The sequence below is a fragment of the Theropithecus gelada genome, chromosome 8, assembly GCF_003255815.1.
Source record: "Theropithecus gelada isolate Dixy chromosome 8, Tgel_1.0, whole genome shotgun sequence".
NCBI lineage: Eukaryota > Metazoa > Chordata > Mammalia > Primates > Cercopithecidae > Theropithecus > Theropithecus gelada.
Window position 1 is genome coordinate 41,155,556 of NC_037676.1, and position 16,361 is coordinate 41,171,916.

At 48.5% G+C, this 16,361-nt stretch overlaps 1 protein-coding gene across 4 annotated transcripts in view; it reads right to left on the reverse strand.

Annotated features, from left to right (window-relative positions):
- PLAT (plasminogen activator, tissue type) overlaps positions 1 to 16,361 on the reverse strand; it is a 32,414-nt gene that overhangs the window by 9,016 nt on the left and 7,037 nt on the right. For 2 of the 4 annotated variants that reach the window (XM_025393226.1, XM_025393227.1), the window contains 6 exons: positions 8,528 to 8,625; positions 6,809 to 6,851; positions 4,408 to 4,545; positions 3,375 to 3,485; positions 2,868 to 3,042; positions 874 to 965 (listed from right to left, as the gene is read on the reverse strand). In XM_025393226.1, the coding sequence (XP_025249011.1) occupies positions 874 to 965; positions 2,868 to 3,042; positions 3,375 to 3,485; positions 4,408 to 4,545; positions 6,809 to 6,851; positions 8,528 to 8,599 (631 nt within the window). In that variant the 5' untranslated portion in view covers positions 8,600 to 8,625. The remainder of the gene's footprint in view (positions 1 to 873; positions 966 to 2,867; positions 3,043 to 3,374; positions 3,486 to 4,407; positions 4,546 to 6,808; positions 6,852 to 8,527; positions 8,626 to 16,361) is intronic. The other 2 variants (XM_025393228.1, XM_025393229.1) reach the window with 2 other exon arrangements.

Consider the following 16,361-nt stretch of genomic DNA (forward strand, 5'->3'; position numbering starts at 1 on the left):
GAGCCACTGTGCCTGCCCTAAAAATATTTAGAACTTAAAAAAATATCTTTCATAGTGCTGTGATAAATAATGTAATGATTTGTAAAAGCACCACTGAATTCATAGTACCTTTCTGTAACTTAGGATTTTTTTCTTTCTTTTTTTTTTATTTGAAACAGTTTTTTTATTCCATCGCCCAGGTTGGAGTGCAGTGACATCATCTTGGCTCACTGAAACCTCCACCTCCCAGGCTCAAGCAATTCTCCTGCCTCAGCCTCCTGAGTAGCTGGGACTACAGGTGCCTGCCACCACACCCAGCTAATTTTTGTATTTTTAGTAGACACACAGTTTCATCATGTTGGCCAGGCTGGTCTCAAACTCCTGACCTCAGGTTATCCACCCGCCTCAGCCTTCCAAAGTGCTGGGATTACAGGCATAAGCCACTGTGCCTGGCCTTGTAACTTAATATTTTCTTTGTTCAATTTTGGAAGTTTGTGGGTTTTTTTGTTTGTTTGTTTGTTTGTTTTTGCATTAACAGGTTTGAGAGGGAGCAAAAGAGAGAGAAAGGCCCATTCACCCATTAATCAAAAAAGGGAGAATCTTCATTCATTCTCAAAAGGACTGAAAACCACTGATTCAGCCCCATCCTCTCCTCCATAGTGGAGGAAACTGAGGGTCAGAGTGTGAGGAGATCAGCTCCAGGTCAGACAAATAGCCAGTCAGAGGCCAAGCCCAGGCACAGACCTAAGTCCTGTCTTTCTTCCCTCTGCAACCAAAATGACTCACTCCTGGCCTCCCCTTTCTCCCCTCAGGTGCAGGAGGGCTTTCGGCCTGTCCTCCCAGACTCTCCTCCCCCAGGGACACTCAGGGAAAGGCGGGATGGTTGCCACTTACCCTCAGAGCAGGCGGGGGTGCTGCAGAACTCGGAACTGTACTTCCCCGCCTTAAAGACGTAGCACCAGGGCTTTGAGTCTCGGTCTGGGTTTCTGAAAAATCAGCCAAGGAAAGGGCCAGGGTAGGTCAAAGGTGAAGCCTCTCCTCTAGGACCCAAGGTTTGGTATCCTTTTCTGGAGGAATGGGGAGTGCTTTTTTTTTTTTTTTTTGAGACAGAGTCTCGCTCTTTCTCCCAGGCTGGAGTGCAGCAGCGCATCTCTGCTCACCGCAACCTCTGCTTCCTGGGTTTGGGCATTTCTCCAGCCTCAGCTTCCTGAGTAGCTGGGATTACAGGTGCCCACCACTATGCCCGGCTAATTTTTATATTTTTAGTAGAGACAAGGTTTCACCGTGTTGGCCAGGCTGGTCTTGAACTCCTAACCTCAGGCGATCCACCTGCCTCAGCCTCCCAAAGTGCTGGGATTACAGGCATGAGCCGCTGCGCCCAGCCAGGAGTGCATTTTTGGTTATACACTGGTAGTTGTATCATGTTAGGCAGGAGTATGATTTCGTTCCTGTGTTTACTTGGCGGTGAAGTATGGTTTAAGGAGTTGCATGTGGGTGCCAAGTTGACAAGGCGTGGACTGGAATAGTCTTATGTGTCACTTGGCCAGGCTGTGGCACCCAGTCAGTTAATCAAACATTCATCTAGGAGTTGTGAAAGTGTTTTATAGATGTGGTTAATACCTACAGCCGGCTGACTTTAGAAAAGGAAATTGTCCTAGATAATGTAGTTGGGCCTCATCCAATTACTTAAAGGCCTTAAGAGCAAATATGAGGTTTCCTGAATAAGAAATTCTGCCTTAAGACAGCAGCCTCAGCTCCTGCCTGCATTTCCAGCCTGGCTTACCTACATGTTTCAGACTTGCCAGCCCCCACGATCCTGTCAACCAGTTCCTTAACATAAATGTCTTTCTATCTGGTGTGAAAGGAAAACAAATCTGGGGACCCCAGGGTCAGTGAGCCAAGGGAAATGTCAAGCCAGGAACTATGGCTAACCTGCCTCTCATTTTATTCCTCAATAAGGTAGTTGCAAAGGTTTTTTGTTTGTTTGTTTGTTTGTTTGTTTTTTAATTCCCTACAAGGAAATTCCTTGTGGGCCTGAAGATCTTTATCCTAAAACAGTTCTGTTGACTTTCACCTTGGCATTGTCAATGGATAGCTGATCTTCCCAGGTGCAGGACAGAAAGTCATCCCTCTGCTTACCTGAGACAAATGCATATTTGATTGCTTCCTCTGCCCTATTGTTTATGTAAAAATGCAGATCAACTGAGCCAGACTCAATTGTGTGTTCAGTGAAAAACTGATCAAGGACTCAGAATACAACCTTTTGTCTCTTACCTACCTATGGCCTGGAAGCCCTTGCTTCAAGTTATCCCACCTTTCCAGACCAAACGGATGTACACCTCACACATGCTGATTGATGTCTCATGACTCCCTAAAATGTCTAAAGGCAAGCTGTGCCCTGACCACCTTGGGCACATGTCCTCAGGACCTCATGAGGCTGTGTCACAGGGGTGTCCTTAACCTTGGCAAAATCAACTTTCTAAATTGATTGAGACCTGTCTCAGATACTTTGGGTTCACACACACTCTCTCTCTCTTTCTCTCTCTCCTATCTCTCTATCATCTATCTGTCTGTCATCTATCTATCATCTATCATGTTACATCTACTATCTATCATCTATGTATCTATCATCTATCTAATCTATCATCTATCAATCATCTATTATCTATCAATGTATCACCTATCATCTGTCTATCATCTATCATCTATCCATCTATCATCTATTTATCATCTGTCCATCCATCCATCTATCCATCCATCCATCCATCCATCCATCTATCCTATATTGGTTATGTTTCTTGGGAGAACCCTGACAGATCTGACAGAATCTTTCCCCAGCCATAGCAGCTTCTTACGGGGGGAATCCCTCCTGGGGGATGTGCCCTCACCTGCAGTAGTTGTGGTTCCCCAAGCCCAGCCTGATGGCGTCAGGCCTCCGCCCGCTGTAGGGCTTCTGGGCCAGTGCGCTGCTGTTCCAGTTGGTGCACTCGGCGCCGCTCTCTGCTGTGCTCCATGTGCCTCTGTAGCTGATGCCCTGGTCCTCGTAGCACGTGGCCCTGGTATCTGATGGAAAGCAGGGCACGGATGCCTCGCATGGGAATCCCCTTTCATTCAGCCCTCAGGAGGCTCCCCTCTCTGCCCTGTCATCCCCCAGGCCTGACGCAGGCTGGCTGGGAAGCCATAGGCTGGGCAGTGAGGGTGCCAGCCTGGATCCAGATTCACACCTGGGCTCTGCCTGCTGCCTGGCACTGTGCTTCCCGACCCATGGCAGAAGCGCCTGTGCTGTCCCTGGCCCCCACCCTTGGCCCTGCCATCCGCACCCTACCTTTCCTTCCTGTGGGGGAGAACTGGGGAGGTGGGATTTCAGCTCCTCTCACATGCTCCCACCTACTCACCTATTTCACAGTGCTTCCCAGCAAATCCTTCAGGGCACTGGCACACGAAATCTGAGAAGTACAGGGCCTGCTGGCAGGTGCCGCCATTGAAACACCTTGGCTCGCTGCAACCTGTTGAGTATAAACAGGGAAGCCCCTAATGACAGCCTCCCTCTGTGTGCTCGCGCCATGGTTCCAGGAGCCCTGTCTACCACAATCCACACACACTCAAGTCCCGCAGTGTGCAACACACTACAAATACTGTTCCGCATCCTACAAATACTGTTTTCATCCTGCCTTTGGTTGAAAAAAATCCATGCATAAGTGGACCCTGCAGGTCAGACAAGTGTTGTTCAAGGGTCCCCTGTACTTTCAAAGCAGCTCCAAGGATGATGTGAGTTAAAATATTAAGAATGTGCTCTACGTGCCAGGCACTGTTGCACAGTCTACAAAAATTAGCTAATTTAATCCTCACAGCAAACCATGAAGTGTGTACTGTTATTCCTGCCTCTTTACAGCTGAGGAAACTGAGGCAATTGGGCATTTGCCCAAGGTCACTTGGTCTTGCTCCCTTTTCTGCTTATACCTTCACCTTTGCCTAAGGCCGAACAGGCCTGGAGGCTCCTTTTGAAGATTTGAACTTGCTGGGGACCATGAAGGACAGGGCTCATGAGACTGGACCCCTGACCTCGAAGCCTCAGCTTAAAGTCGATTTGTACTGGGCTTTTCTGTGTTTTTGTTTTTGTTTGTGTTGTGTTGTTTTGTTTTGTTTTAGAGATGGGGGCTTGCCCTGTCACCGAGGCTGAAGTGCAGTGGCACAATCATAGATTACTGCAGCCTCCAACTCCTGGGCTCAAGTGATCCTTTTACCTCAGCCTCCCAAGTAGTTGGGACTACATACCAGGTCTGGCTAATTTTATTTTTTGTAGAGAGAGGGGACTTGCTATGTTGCCCAGATTGGTCTTGAACTCCCGAGCTCCAGTGATCCTCCCACTTTGGCCTCCTAAAGTGCTGGGATCACAGGCATGCGCCACCTCGCAGCCTCAGTACGTACTTTTGACAGGCACTGAGTGGCACTGTGCCCTGCCACTGTTGCACCAGCAGTATTCCACCCGGTTGCTTCTGAGCACGGGGCGCAGCCATGACTGATGTTGCTGGTATATCATCTGCGTTTTCTCATCTCTGCAGATCACTATGAGAAAAGACAGGCCAGCCTCATTAGAGTATGACTCAAGATGAAATGACTTACCACCCTTGGACCTACTGAGAAAACTCCCTCACTTGCTTTCTATAGACTCCATTGCATACTCCCTTATTGAAGAGGCACAACTAGAAGACAAAAAGATAACGAATACTGGCCGGACATGGTGGTTAACGCCTGTAATCCCAGCACTTTGGGAGGCCGAAGTGGGCGGATCACTTGAGGTCAGGAGTTCGGAGACTAGCCTGGCCAACATGGTGAAACCCTGTCTCTACTAAAAATACAAAAATTAGCCAGGCATGGTGGCAGGTGCCTGTAATCCCAGCTACTCAGGAGGCTGAGGCAGGAGAATCGCTTGAACGCAGGAAGTGGAGGTTGCAGTGAGCTGAGATTGCACCACTGCACTCCAGCCTGGGTGACAAAGCAAGACTCCATCTCAAAATAAAATAAAATAAATTTGCATTTCTTTTCTGAGTGCCATTGAGTACCTTCTCATATGATTTATTTATTTATTTATTTATTTAGAGACAAAATCTTACTCTGTCGCCCAGGCTGGAGTGCAGTGGCACGATCTTGGCTCACTGCAACCTCCACCACCTCCCGGGTTCAAGTGATTCTCCTGCCTCAGCCTCCTGAGTAGCTGGGATTACAGGTGCCCGCCACCATGCCTGGCTAATTTTTGTATTTTTGGTAGAGATGGGGTTTCACCATATTGGTCAGGCTGGTCTTGAACTCCTGATCTCAAGTAATCTGCCTGCCTTGGCTTCCCAAAGTGCTGGGATTACAGGCGTGAGCCACCGCGCCCAGCCTAATTTTTTCTTTTTTTCCTTTTTTTAGGGTCTCTGTTACCCAGGCTGGAGTGCAGCGGTGCTATCTTGGCTCACTGCAACCTCTGCCTCCCAGGCTCAAGCAATCTTCCTGCGTCAGCCTCCCAAGTAGCTGGGAGTACAAGTGCACACCACCACACCCAGCTAATTTTTAAAATTTTTTGTAGAGGCGGGGTGGGGTGGGAGAGGCGGCGGGGGGAGTGTCTCACTATGTTGCCCAGGCTGGTCTTAAACTCCTGGGCTCAAGCCATCCTCCTGGATCAGCCTCCCAAAGTGCTGGAGTTACAGATGTGAGCCATTGCACCTGGACTTTTTCTCATTGTAATTAATCAACAAATATATATATGCATAACTGTCTACCAGAGTTTTTGATCCACATAAGTATTACCACACAGAAATGATGCATTTTTGGCCCCAAAGAAAATTGACATTTTAGTTTTTGCAGAAAATGTGCTACTTCTCCAAGTATTTTTGGCATACTGAAAGTAGTTGAAGTACTCCCATTAATATTCTTATGCCATCTTTCTGTTTTCAAGTCAGAATGCCAACTTAAAAAACAACAACTTTACTTTCAGTTAATTAAAGAAGTAGCACGTGCCCACTGTAAGTCAGACCCTTGCTGCTTTTGAGGTCGCTGATGCCAGGATACCCTCGTAGGAAGCAGGAGGCCATCCAACAGTGAAGGCATTAAGAGTCGAGGTGTGACTCACTCCTTTTTTAACACCTTTACAAAGGGTATTGCGGAGTCTTCCAGACTCAAAGGAACTGGGTCGTGAAGGAGGGAAATTGAGGGCCTGGGTTAGTAGTTTTGGACCTGAAGCTGGGCCTCGCATTCCTCAGCCTTCTAGAGTCAACTCTAGGCGTGGACTTAGAGACCCCACCGTGTCTGGGGGTTGCCTGGGTGGGACATTCCGGTTGGGACATCCCAGTTAGATCACCAGAGGGAAATGGATACACAGGGATGTTGTTACCAAAGCCGCTGGCGCCCTGTGGTGGGATCACAGCCTAGGATGAGACCCAGAGCATGGGGCTGGCCTCCGCCGTGACTGCCCTCACCCTGCTGCTGGCAGCTGTGTGGCCCTGGGCAAGCCGCTTGCTCTCTCCTGGGCTCCGCCTTCTGATCTGTATAACCAGGATCTTGGGCTAGTGGCTGGCCCCCGCCCCCCACCAGGTTGTGATCCCTGACAGCCTGGCTCCTTGGGGGGACACCTGTTTCTGCTTCCCTCAGAATCAGAACCCGCCCCGTGGCCGCAGCTGATGGGAGAATGGTGCCGACACAGGCATCTCTGTACAATCATGCTGCAATGGCACTGTCACACCGTAGGCAGGTGGCAGGTGGAAAAAGGCCTCATAGGGCCTGATGCACCCCGCACCCCCGTCCTGCCTCCCACTCCCATGACCCCATGTACCCCTCAGCTTCACCCGACCTTGGTAAGATCTGGCTCCTCTTCTGAATCGGGCGTGGATTTCCTGCCAAGAAACCAGAGGTGGAGGAAGGATCAGCACACGCCAGGTGTACTAAGAGTAAAGATGGCCAACCCAGAAGCCCACAGGAACCTGCCGGCCAGATGCCCCTGCTCAGAGACCCCCTCGGGTAACTGGCCCAAGTGAAAGTCCATCTCCTGCCTTCTAGTCCAATTTTTCCTCTCCTTTCTGACTGGCACTGTCCAGAAGAGCTTTCTGCATGGTGGAAATGTTTTCTGTCTGTGCTGTCCACGACAGACGCGATACAGGGCCACCGAGGGCTTTGAATGTGGCCAGTGGGACTAAGAAACAATGTTTAACTTTAATTCTTTTAAATTTAAACCACTACACATGGTCAGTGGCCACCATATTGGGCAGTGGAGTTGCAGCTGCCTGTCTACTCCACACAGTCACCTGGGCTCTCCCCACTCTAGGGGAGAGGTGTGGCTAGTTTGGACTTCCATGAGGCCCTTTATTGCTAGGCATTTTCAGAGAGCGTGTGTAGCACTTCCATCTCAGCTAGAGAGTAGACACCATGAGGGCAGCTCGCCTCTGCTGTGGCTCATGGCACTTGCATTGCCTTTTTTTTTTTGAGACAGGATCTCAGTTTGTCACCCAGGCTAGAGTGCATTAGCGCAATCATAGCTCACCGAAATCTCAACCTCCTGGGCTTAAGCGATCCTCCCGCCTCAGCCTCCCGAGTAGCTGGGACCACAAGTGCATACCACTACACACCTGACTAATTTTTGAATTTTTTGTAGAGATAGGGTCTCACTATATTGCCCAGGCTGGCCTCAAACTCCTGGGCTCAAGTGATCCTCCCACCTCGGCCTCCCAAAGTGCTGGGATTACAGGCTTGAGCCACCGCGCCTGGCCTTGCATTGTCTTTTATAAATACAGTCCACCTTGTATATCTGCAGGTTCCATGTCTGTGGATTCAACCAAAACAGATGTAAAATATTTGAAAAATTAAAAATAATAATATAAGCTGGGCTTGTGGCTCACACCTGTAACCCCAGAGCTTTGGGAGGCCAAGGCTTAAGCCTAGAGTTTGATGCTGCGTGAGCTATGATTGTGCCATTGCACTCCAGCCTGGGTGACAGAGTGAGACCCTGTCTCCAAAAAATATATAAATAATACAACAATAAAAATAACACAAATTAAAAAATACATTATAACAACTATTTACATAGCATTAATATTATACTAGGTATTATAAGTAATTTAGAGATGATTTAAAGTATACAGGAGGGTGTGTATAGGATATGCAAACTCTGCACCATTTTATATGAGGAACTTGTGTATTTCTGGATTTTGGTATCCTTGGGGGTCCTGGAACAAATACTCCACAGATATGAGGGACAACTGTATTTTATGGATTAATTCAAATACATTCTTTAAAAACAGCGGCAAAAAAAGGCAGGCACAGGCAGGGAGTGGAATTAACTGCTTACTCAGGTCAAAATAAGTGCCTGGGCTCTGCACTGGGCCGAAAATACAGAGTCTGCTGTACCGAAGGGAGTGTGTGCTGTGTGCTCTGCAGCGATGCAGCCCTTGGTCCCTGTGCCTCTCTGCTCCCTGACAGCATTCCCACCCCCGTGGCCCGGATGGATGCAGACTCCTGGAGCCTCCGGAAGCATCGCAGCCTCGAGGGGCAGGACATAGGGATCCGGGACACCCACCTGGCTAGGCGAAGCAAAGACTGCTCCACACAGCAGCAGCACACAGCAGAGCCCTCTCTTCATTGCATTCATGATTGCTTCACAGCGTCCCTTAAATTCTGGAAGAAGAGAAAAAAAGAGCTTGATCACGTGGTGCGAGAAGTCCATGATGGCAACAGAGGAGGAGAAGTCGAAATGTTGTCCTGGCTGGCTTCCTCCAGCGCCAGCCCCGCGGGAGAAACACCAGACATACATCTAGAAGAGGATTCTAGAAACTACGTATTTTGTATTGTTGTAAAATACACATAGCACAAAATTTACCACCTTAACGATGTTAAGTGCACAGTTCAGTGGAATTAAGCATGTCACATTGTGACCACCGATCTCCAGAACTTCTCCATCACCCCCAACTGAAACTCTGTAGCCACCAGAGAGTAACTCCCCATTCCCCATTTCCCCCCAGCAGCCACCCTGCTACTTTCTGTCTGTAGGAATCTGACTGCTCTACATACATCCTAGAATTGGAATCAGACAGTGTTTCTTCTTTTGTGACTGGTTTATTTCACTTTGCAAATGTCTTCAAGGTGTATCCATGCTGTAGCATGTCCTTTTTTTTTTTTTTTCTTTTTTCTTTCTTTCTTTTTTTTGAGACAGGGTCTCGCTCTGTCATCCAGACTGGAGTGCAGTGGCACGAACACGGTTCACTGCAGCCTTGACCCACCAGGCCAGATCCTCCTGCCTCAGCTTCCCAAAGAGCTGGGACTTCAGGCATATGCCACCGTGCCTGGCTGAGAGAGAGAGAGAGAGAGAGAGAGAGACTGTGTGTGTGTGTGTGTGTGTGTGTGTGTGTGTGTGTGTAGAGACAACGTTTCTCAATGTTGTCCAGGCTAGTCTCAAACTCCTAGGCTCAAATGATCCTCCTTCCTCAGCCTTCCAAAGCGCTGGGATCAGGCTTGAGCCACCGCGCCCAGCATTTTTCCTTCCTTTTTAAGGTTGAATAATACTCTACTGTGGGATAGAACACATTTTGTTTATCCATTCATCTGTCAATGCTGGGAGATAATTTTGCCCAGAGATTTCTGTGGGCTGAAGGGCTAGACCATTTCTGAGACTTCTTTGGCAGCCCAGAGACCACAGCACTCTGGCTTGGTTTCCTGGAAGGGCATTCCCGCCCTGGGCCTGACTAGATGGAGCCGCAGTCATGTCCTCCTGGACTTCTGCAGCGGAAGCCGTCGGGATTTTATTGCCAGCACATCATACAGCCAGCCTGCCTTAGACTGCCCAGGTTCCTCCATGCGGGATGGAGCCTACTCCCCTGCCTGAGGGTCTCCCCACAAAGCAGAGGCCCCCAGCCCAACCTCCACCCCTCCCCACCACTCTGCCGAACATCTGTCTCCTTTTCCATAGCCTGCAACAGATCTGGCAATGTGCATATTTGCAGGAAGGAGGGGAGGCATCTGGTGTTTGGTCGGAAGACTCAGATCTTCCTGGACCCCGGAGCCCCAGTTTCCATCTGCTTCTCCCCTGTGATCCTGCCCTTGGCAGCTCAAAGTAGGTTAGTCGGTCGGGTGTTATTTTGTGGTCTGGCGGCCTGCTCCCTCCTTCATCCACAAAAATTGAAGCATGGCATTTCTTTCCCTGACTCATTTCCCTTTGGTCACAACAACTTTAGGTCCCACCCTCCCGCTTCCCCGAGTGTCCTAAGGGCATGGAGGCATGCATAGGGGCTTCCAGGCCTTGCCTTCTTGCCTGGGTCTGGCTCTGGATCTTTGATCATTACTTTCAAAAGAGCTCCCCCGTGGGAGGTGCTGATCACCCTCCTCGCCTTGCTACATTTCATGCCTGACGAATTCTCCCTGGGCTGCTGTGTCAGGCAGAGGGGTGTAGGGAGAGGGAGAGGGAAGCCTGCAGGAGGCTCTGGGTACAGTGATTCCAGTGGGAAAACATGGCCCAGAGGGAGGCTCACGAGCCTGGCACCCTCCCAGCCTCCCTGCACCTATCCCATCACAAGGGAACAGAAGTGCCATCTCCAGCCTTTGCGCCCACAGTGCCCGAGGTCTCCCTGCAGTGCGCTCTTCGGGGATCCCTTTCTCCCTGGGAGGAAGCAGCTGTGCTACTCCCTGGCTCCAGGCAGTTTCAGAGGAAAGGGAGTCAGGAGCCCAGGCCACCCAAAACAGGAGTGCAGGTCAGAAGCCAAGGCCACCCAAAACAGAAGTGTGGGGTGGAATCTTCTCATCACGGAGACTTACTCCAGATCTTCTCTTTCTCAGCTTTCCTCAAACGTCCTGTTTCTCAGAACTTCCCAAAATTCCTCTTAAATTCCCCTTTTTAATTTTATCCCATTACCTAATCTTGTAAAAATAGCTCATGTGAAACTCCCTCCCCATTTCTCCCTGATGTTCATGTATTTCTAGGTTACCCCACTCCTTACTCTTAAGTAAGACCCAAGGATGGTGAGAGCTCCCACTTCACAGGAATTCTGACTGAAACAACAAATGAGTGAGTACAAGGAACTTGACCTTCTTCATTGTGCTGTCCATACCACCCAGCCCTCTCGATAGGGTCCTGCACCCCAGCCTGGGATATCAGTTTGGGTGTTTTTTCCAGATGCCCAGCAAGATACTGTTTTATTTCAAGAACTCAAAGTCCTTCTAAACGGAATGCAATCCCAGATGCCGGGAAACTGCAATGTCAAGAGTGCAGTATGGACATGTTGGCATTGCCTGGGAACATCCCCCTTTCTGGATAACTAGGGGTGGGGGGACCAGATGGAGGAGGAGCACGACCTAGGGCCGGTCCACACACACCACCGGCTGCATCATGTTCAACCCTTTTGCAACTGAACAATCTGAATACGAGATAAGAGAGCAGGAACATATTTTTGTCTTTGCTCCTGAGAGAGTTGGAGACTTGTTTCTTCTCTTCCTTGGCCTCCCTGGACCTTCCTGCACCTTGAGCTGATTCAGTGCAAGTGAATCTCACCCCAGCGGGGCGATAGCTCTGTCTGCATCACGCAGAGGCGATTCGAGCAGCTGGAAAGGCCGAGTGGGGTAAGAGATGACAAAGAAATGAGTCATCCGGCCAGCAGAAAAACAGTGCAGTCTGAAAACAAGAAAGAGAGAAGAGAGGGAGGAAAAATGTGTCCTTGTTTTGCCTTCGCTGAAGAGGTGGGCGTCGAGGTCTGGGGGCAGTGCCGGGATGCAGAGCAGAGTGAAAGCCAGAACCATGGACTCAGACTCGGGACCACAGGGCGTGGCTGGGATGGACTTTGGGCCTCACCGAAGGGAGGTCCACGAGTGCTCTGGCGAGGCCCGGGTGAGAGATGACATTGGCGGAAGGGATGGTAGAAGCCTTCAGAGGCTCATTTTTATAAATAGAAAGAATTCTAATTTTGTTATGTGTTATCTCCCTTTTGCTATATTTGGTAGCTTCTCAGGATCATCAAAGAACTGAAAAAAAAAAGAAAAACAAAAAACGGGCAAATGAGAAGAAGGAAGGAAGGGGGTAGGAAGGGACGCACAGAAAGACAGAAAAGGGAAAAAAAAGAAAGGATAAAAGAAAGGAAGGCCCCAAGGTTGACTGACTTTTGCTGGGCTGGAATCCGGAATCACTATATGAGAGGAGAGGTGGAATGCTGGTCCCCAAGACCCCAAGGCCTAGCCCTGTCAGGCCACCCTAGCACACAAAGTTGATTTTTTTAGATTTGCAAAAGGCTCCCTCTCTGTTGGATGAAGTTCAACAGCCTCAGGGCATGGCAGGTTGACAAAGAATCTGTGCAAATTAGAAAAAACAGAGTCCATGGGTTGGCTGATAGAGTGCAGCCTGGATCTGAAGCATGTGTGTGCAGGCACCTGTGTGTAGGACACAGCCAGCATATCTGTGCTTGGCCGGCCCTGTCTGCTTCTAATCTGCATGTGCGTCCTGCAGAGCAGCTCTGACCTTCCTGCCTGGAAGCCGTGTTTGGTCTGTTGGCTGTAGCAACCGGAGTGACTCTGTTCCCGGGCCCCGCCGAACAACCTGTGAATGATGACTGTTCTCGGGGAAAATAGGAACAATAGTCTGGTAACCAGGAAGTGGGGTACTGTGCTGTAAGCTCCCTTTCCTGGGAGATGTACTGTTTCCCAGAGCCAAGGATGTGTGCCGTTTTGGCTGAGAAATTGATGATCATGCCAACCAGAAAAGTGGTGTTCATTTCTGTGGTGGCCACATGGGGAAATGATGGTCAATGGGCACCAGTGAATAACTGATTCTGGATTGGGCACAGCCCCTGGAAAGGAGGAGGCCAACTGGAAGAGGGACAGGGGAAAGTCGGTGGGGTGCTGTCTCAGCGCCTGTGTATTACTTCTCCCTCTATCTGCCTCTACCAGCCCCATCTTCCCTCCATAAAAACCAGCTCCTAGCAAAGGAACTAATCAGCTTATTCACATAAGATAAAAATGACTGAAAAAAATTAATGTGCTGACCTTCGAAAAAGTATCTATATTTTGACATAAAAGCTACTGCCAGCAATGCAAAACCAAGTGGACTGGATGCTCCAAGGTTGCCTCTGGGGCTGACATCCTGTGGTTTCTGTTCTGCTGTGAGGACATGTGATATAGGGAGTGTCACATGCTGGGTATAAACTGGGAAACTCTTACAAATGGCACTATAGATCTATTGTTTCGATTATATAGGAAAGTGAGGCCTCATGAGGTGGTTCACGCCTGTAACCCCAGCACTTCGAGAGGCCAGGGTGGGAGGATCACTTGAACCCAAGAGTTCGAGATCAGCCTGGGCAACACAGTGAGACTCTGTCTCTATCTATTTTAATACAAAACATTTAAAAAAAAATAGATTATATGGCCAGATGCGGTGGCTCATGCCTGTAATCCCAGCACTTTGGGAGGCCGAGGCAGGTGGATCTCTTGAGGTCAGGGGTTCAAAACAAACCTGGCCAACATGGTGAAACCCCATCTCTCCTAAAAATACAAAAAAATTAGCCGGGCATGGTGGCAGATGACTGTAATCCCAGCCACTCAGGAGGCTGAGAGAGGAGAATCGCTTGAACCCGGGAGGCGGAGGTTGCAGTGAGCCAAGATCATGCTACTGCACTCCAGCCTGGGCGACACAGCAGGACTTCATCTCAAAAAAGATTATATAGAAAAGTGACTTGCAATACAGGAACTGTACACATGTAGTCAATCAATCAAATTGCAAACAGTGCAGTCACTCCAGATGTTAGTGAACTGGAGAATTATAGTCTGTACTCTTGCCAGCAAGAAGAAGGCAGAAACATGAGCAAGCTAGAGGAGGAGGGAAATTGCAAGGAAAACACAAATGTAAATTGATACCATTATCAAATGTTGCACCATGTGCAAAGTTTGCTACATTTGTCTTTGGTCAAGGAGATTCTTAGGTTATTGTTGCTTTGCAAAAGTTCTCTCTGAAAACCTGAGCAAGAGAAAGTCAGTCTCCAAGAGTACCAATACCCTAAAATGACTCACGGGTTTAAAACAACACACTCTCCACTGCCACCATAGCCCAGATGGATGCCAACAATTAAGAAAAGAAATGACCAGGATTCCTTGGACCAGCAAAGGCACGTTTCTAGAGCAGGACGAGAGCCGAAGTGTGATGTTGGGAGAGGAACTAGCCTTGGAAAGGGTGGCGTGCTCCCACGAAAGCATCCCTTTGTTCGGGACAGGAGCTTTGAGCCTGGTAGCTCTCATCTGACTTCTCCAGGCCCTGTGTATTACAGAGGCCATGATCTCAAAATAAAAACCACTTTCAAAAACTACCATCACATAAGTAATTCTTAACTTTTTGAAAAGGTGATTTGCTATAGGCTAAATGGTTATTTTCCCTCTCTTAACAGAACATTTATATCCAGGGGAGAAGAGAGGAAGAGTCTGTTTCTTATCTAATTTCACCAATTCCAATAAGGTGAAGAGAATAGAATCATCTCAGAGCTGCGTGTGGTGGTTTGCATCTGTAGTCCTAGCTACTCAGGAGGCTGAGGCAGGAGGATCACTTGAGGTGAGGAGTTCAAGACCAGCCTAGGCAACATAGCAAGACCCCGTGTCTTCAAAAGAATAGAATCTTTTCCTGGCACACCCTGTCCCCCACCCATCAGAGCAGAATTTTCTCCAAAGCATCTTCCAAATGTAGGCATATGGCCTGTGTCTAAGCTATATGGAATTAAACTCAGAAAAACCTAGAGCAGGCATGCACAGCTGTCATCTCCTCGATGCCCTACCCTCTGCCTGGTAATCCTGGTTATTTGGAGGAGTGGGGAATGTTGGTTTCCGGTCTAGGAAAACAGAAGTCTATCCTGCCTCCTTCCACAATCAAAACAGAAGAAACCCTGTCCTAATAAACTTAGATCATTCTGAAGCAAACACAAGGTCCACCTGGTGAAAACTAAATCAGTCAGTACAATAAAATGTTAACCGCTAAGTCTGCATCTAAACAAGCCCTGAGATCTAAAGTGAATCTAAATGAGTGTCATCTTCCGTGATGGAGGTGGTTCGTTCCTTATGTTCCTTCCACTCCCTAAAGCAAACATCACCACATGGTAATTAAATACTCAATGATTTGACAATTCTCCAGCCAAACTCCACATTTCAACACACTTGAATTAGGAAATACTGATCAGAAACTTTCATTGTATTGTTACATGACTTTACCCACATTTTACTGGCCTTACATGAAAGTAACATTATTGTTGCCTGAGAAATGTACACGGATTAATGCCACTCACTCAACAGGTATTTGAGTAGCTTCCACCTTTCCAGGCACAGAGTTTACAAAACGCTTTCACATCCATTAAGTAATCTGAGGCAATGTTATTACCTCGTTTTTACAGACGGAAGAACTGAACTTCAAAAAAGTGTAAGGGGCTGAGAGCAGTGGCTCACGTCTCTAATCCCAACACTTCGGGAGGCTGAGGAGGGTGGATCATTTGCGTTCAGGAGTTTGAGACCTGCCTGGGCAACATGGCAAAACCCCATCTCAACAAAAAATATAAAAAATTAGTTGGGCATGGTGGTGCATGCCTGTAGTCCCAGCTACTTGGGAGGCTGAGGTGGGAGGATGGCCTTAACCTGGGTGTTTGAGGCGGCAGTGAGCTGTGATCATACCACTGCACTCTAGTTTGGGTGACAGAGCGAGACCCTGTCTCAAAAAAAAAAAAAAAGTATAAGGGTCGTGCTGTATGGTGACACATCCTGTGAGAGTTGGCATCAGGACTCAAGCCCAGGGGACACAGTTCTCTTACCCCAAACCTAACACTCTTTCCACTATTCCTCACTGTCTATGTGACACCGAATTGTAACGTTCTTTTTTTTTTTTTTTTTTTTGAGATAGAGTTTCACTCTGTCGCCCAGGCTGGAGTGCAATGGAGCAATCTCAGCTCACTGCAAACTTTACCTGCTGGGTTCAAGCGATTCTCCTTCTTCAGTCTCCCGAGTAGCTTGGATTACAAGTGCATGCCACCACGCCCAGCTAATTTTTGTATTTTTAGTAGAGACAAGGTTTCGGCATGCTGGCCAGGCTGGTCTCAAACTCCCACCCTCAGGTGATCCGCCTGCCTCAGCCTCCCAAAGTGCTGGGATTACGGGCATGAGCCACCACACCTGGCCATAACGTTCTTAATGTGTTCCACGTGGTATACAACAGCAGAATGCCACAAAGAAGGGGCGTAGTCACTGGATTCTCAACCTGGAAATCTAACTGCATTTATAGTACAGGTCCTGTGTGAGCAACTCACTCTCTCTGAGCCCGTTTCCTGGTTTTTGTCATGGGCTAATCATTTCCGTCTTGCTGAATTGTAAGGTAATTAGAGAAGCAGCAGCAAAGTCCTTCCCCCACACCTGGG